Genomic DNA, 1,162 nt, shown 5'->3' with positions numbered 1-1,162 from the left:
ATTTTTCGAGGAAAACTTTGCGAATACATCTTCATCTTTATAGATTTGTGCTTTCGGTTTCCAATTTGACTTGCGTTTTATGTTTGATCTTTATTTTTGAGTGTTGTTGATTTTGTACTTTTTTGAATGTCGTATTCTTGAATTGGATTTATTTTTTTTTTTGTAACCTTGAACTTTATGGTCGAATAGTTGACGATTTTGCGGTATTTTAGGTGCTGTTTTCCTGCGTGCTGATTTATTTTTTTTTTTGCGACCTTGCTGACCCGTCATAATGGATGATGCTACTACAAGACTCGAATCTGCCAATGTCCTGAGTCGACCATAGATCCGGGATGCAACAATGCGCCTGGACGTATGACGTAATGGAGAAACGGATGGTCGGAGAACTGAGCTTGTTTGTTCATTTACATCTCTTCAATTTCCGCCACGGGACCGCTTGCGCCAACGTGATCACCATCTTCGACCAAATATTGGACCCCTTTGCCGGCCGACGGCGAACGAATTTCAGTTGGATTGTATTTTTTTTGAAATTCGATCGTCTTATTGTTTCCAATAATAACCCGATACTGGTGGACTTCTTCGTTCATGTAACAAGTGTACGAATTGGAATTGTACGACAACAGCATTCCGCCGTCGGACATGCGGTGAAATTCCCCTTCTACACCGGAACCGTTCATGACCAAAAAATACCCCTGCGGACAACAACGTGTCACTTCTACAGCGTATCTGACATCTTCGTGGGTCCATTCGACGTCAACACTGTTGATCAACCATTTCGCCGGCAATACTTGACCACGGTCCGGTGAATTTTGAAACGACTGGAACGCGTTGACGATCGTCACGTCGGGCGACACGCCGTACAAATTTCGAATATCTTTGATTCTGTGCAATGGAATACCCATGGCGATTTGCTACTGGGCGGCCGGTAAATTTACGTTCGCAACCATTTCCGTGCACGGATGTTCGACTTGCAGTCTTGGATTCAATTCCCAAAAATAGTAACGTTGCGTTCCAGGCAAATACAAATATTCCACCGCACCAGCGCTGACGTAACCGACCATTTTTGCCAGCTTTACCGCATCTTTTTCCGTTTGTTCCGAACAATTCCGACGGCGCTACCGACATTGGGCGCTTCTTTGATAATTCTTCTGATGTCTGACGT

At 44.0% G+C, this 1,162-nt stretch overlaps 2 protein-coding genes across 2 annotated transcripts; both read right to left on the bottom strand.

The window, feature by feature from the left end:
* Window positions 1–37: 37 nt before the first annotated feature.
* Window positions 38–677, bottom strand: Tsp_15589 (acetyl-CoA carboxylase 2). The gene is given in 3 exon segments (XM_003366139.1): window positions 38–136; window positions 175–391; window positions 409–677. 3 exon segments carry the CDS (start codon window positions 675–677, stop codon window positions 38–40), a joined length of 585 nt encoding a protein of 194 aa, XP_003366187.1.
* A 76-nt stretch (window positions 678–753) lies between these two features.
* Window positions 754–1,125, bottom strand: Tsp_15588 (hypothetical protein). The gene has a single exon (XM_003366138.1). The coding sequence runs from the start codon at window positions 1,123–1,125 to the stop codon at window positions 754–756; it is 372 nt and encodes a 123-aa protein (XP_003366186.1).
* Window positions 1,126–1,162: the final 37 nt, after the last annotated feature.

Source organism: Trichinella spiralis, assembly GCF_000181795.1.
Source record: "Trichinella spiralis strain ISS 195 chromosome Unknown Scfld6501, whole genome shotgun sequence".
Taxonomy (NCBI): Eukaryota; Metazoa; Nematoda; class Enoplea; order Trichinellida; family Trichinellidae; genus Trichinella; species Trichinella spiralis.
Note: the sequence above shows the minus strand (reverse complement) of the source record. Positions and strands in the feature narration are given on the sequence as shown.

Bases quoted from the DNA above. Each gene is read 5' to 3' on its own strand.
- Tsp_15589 (XM_003366139.1), bottom strand. From the start codon at position 677: ATGAACGGTTCCGGTGTAGAAGGGGAATTTCACCGCATGTCCGACGGC. The intron at 137-174 runs GTTCAAGGTTAC...ATCCAATTCAAG, and splicing joins GTCAACTATTCGACCATAAA to AATACGACATTCAAAAAAGT.
- Tsp_15588 (XM_003366138.1), bottom strand. From the start codon at position 1,125: ATGTCGGTAGCGCCGTCGGAATTGTTCGGAACAAACGGAAAAAGATGC.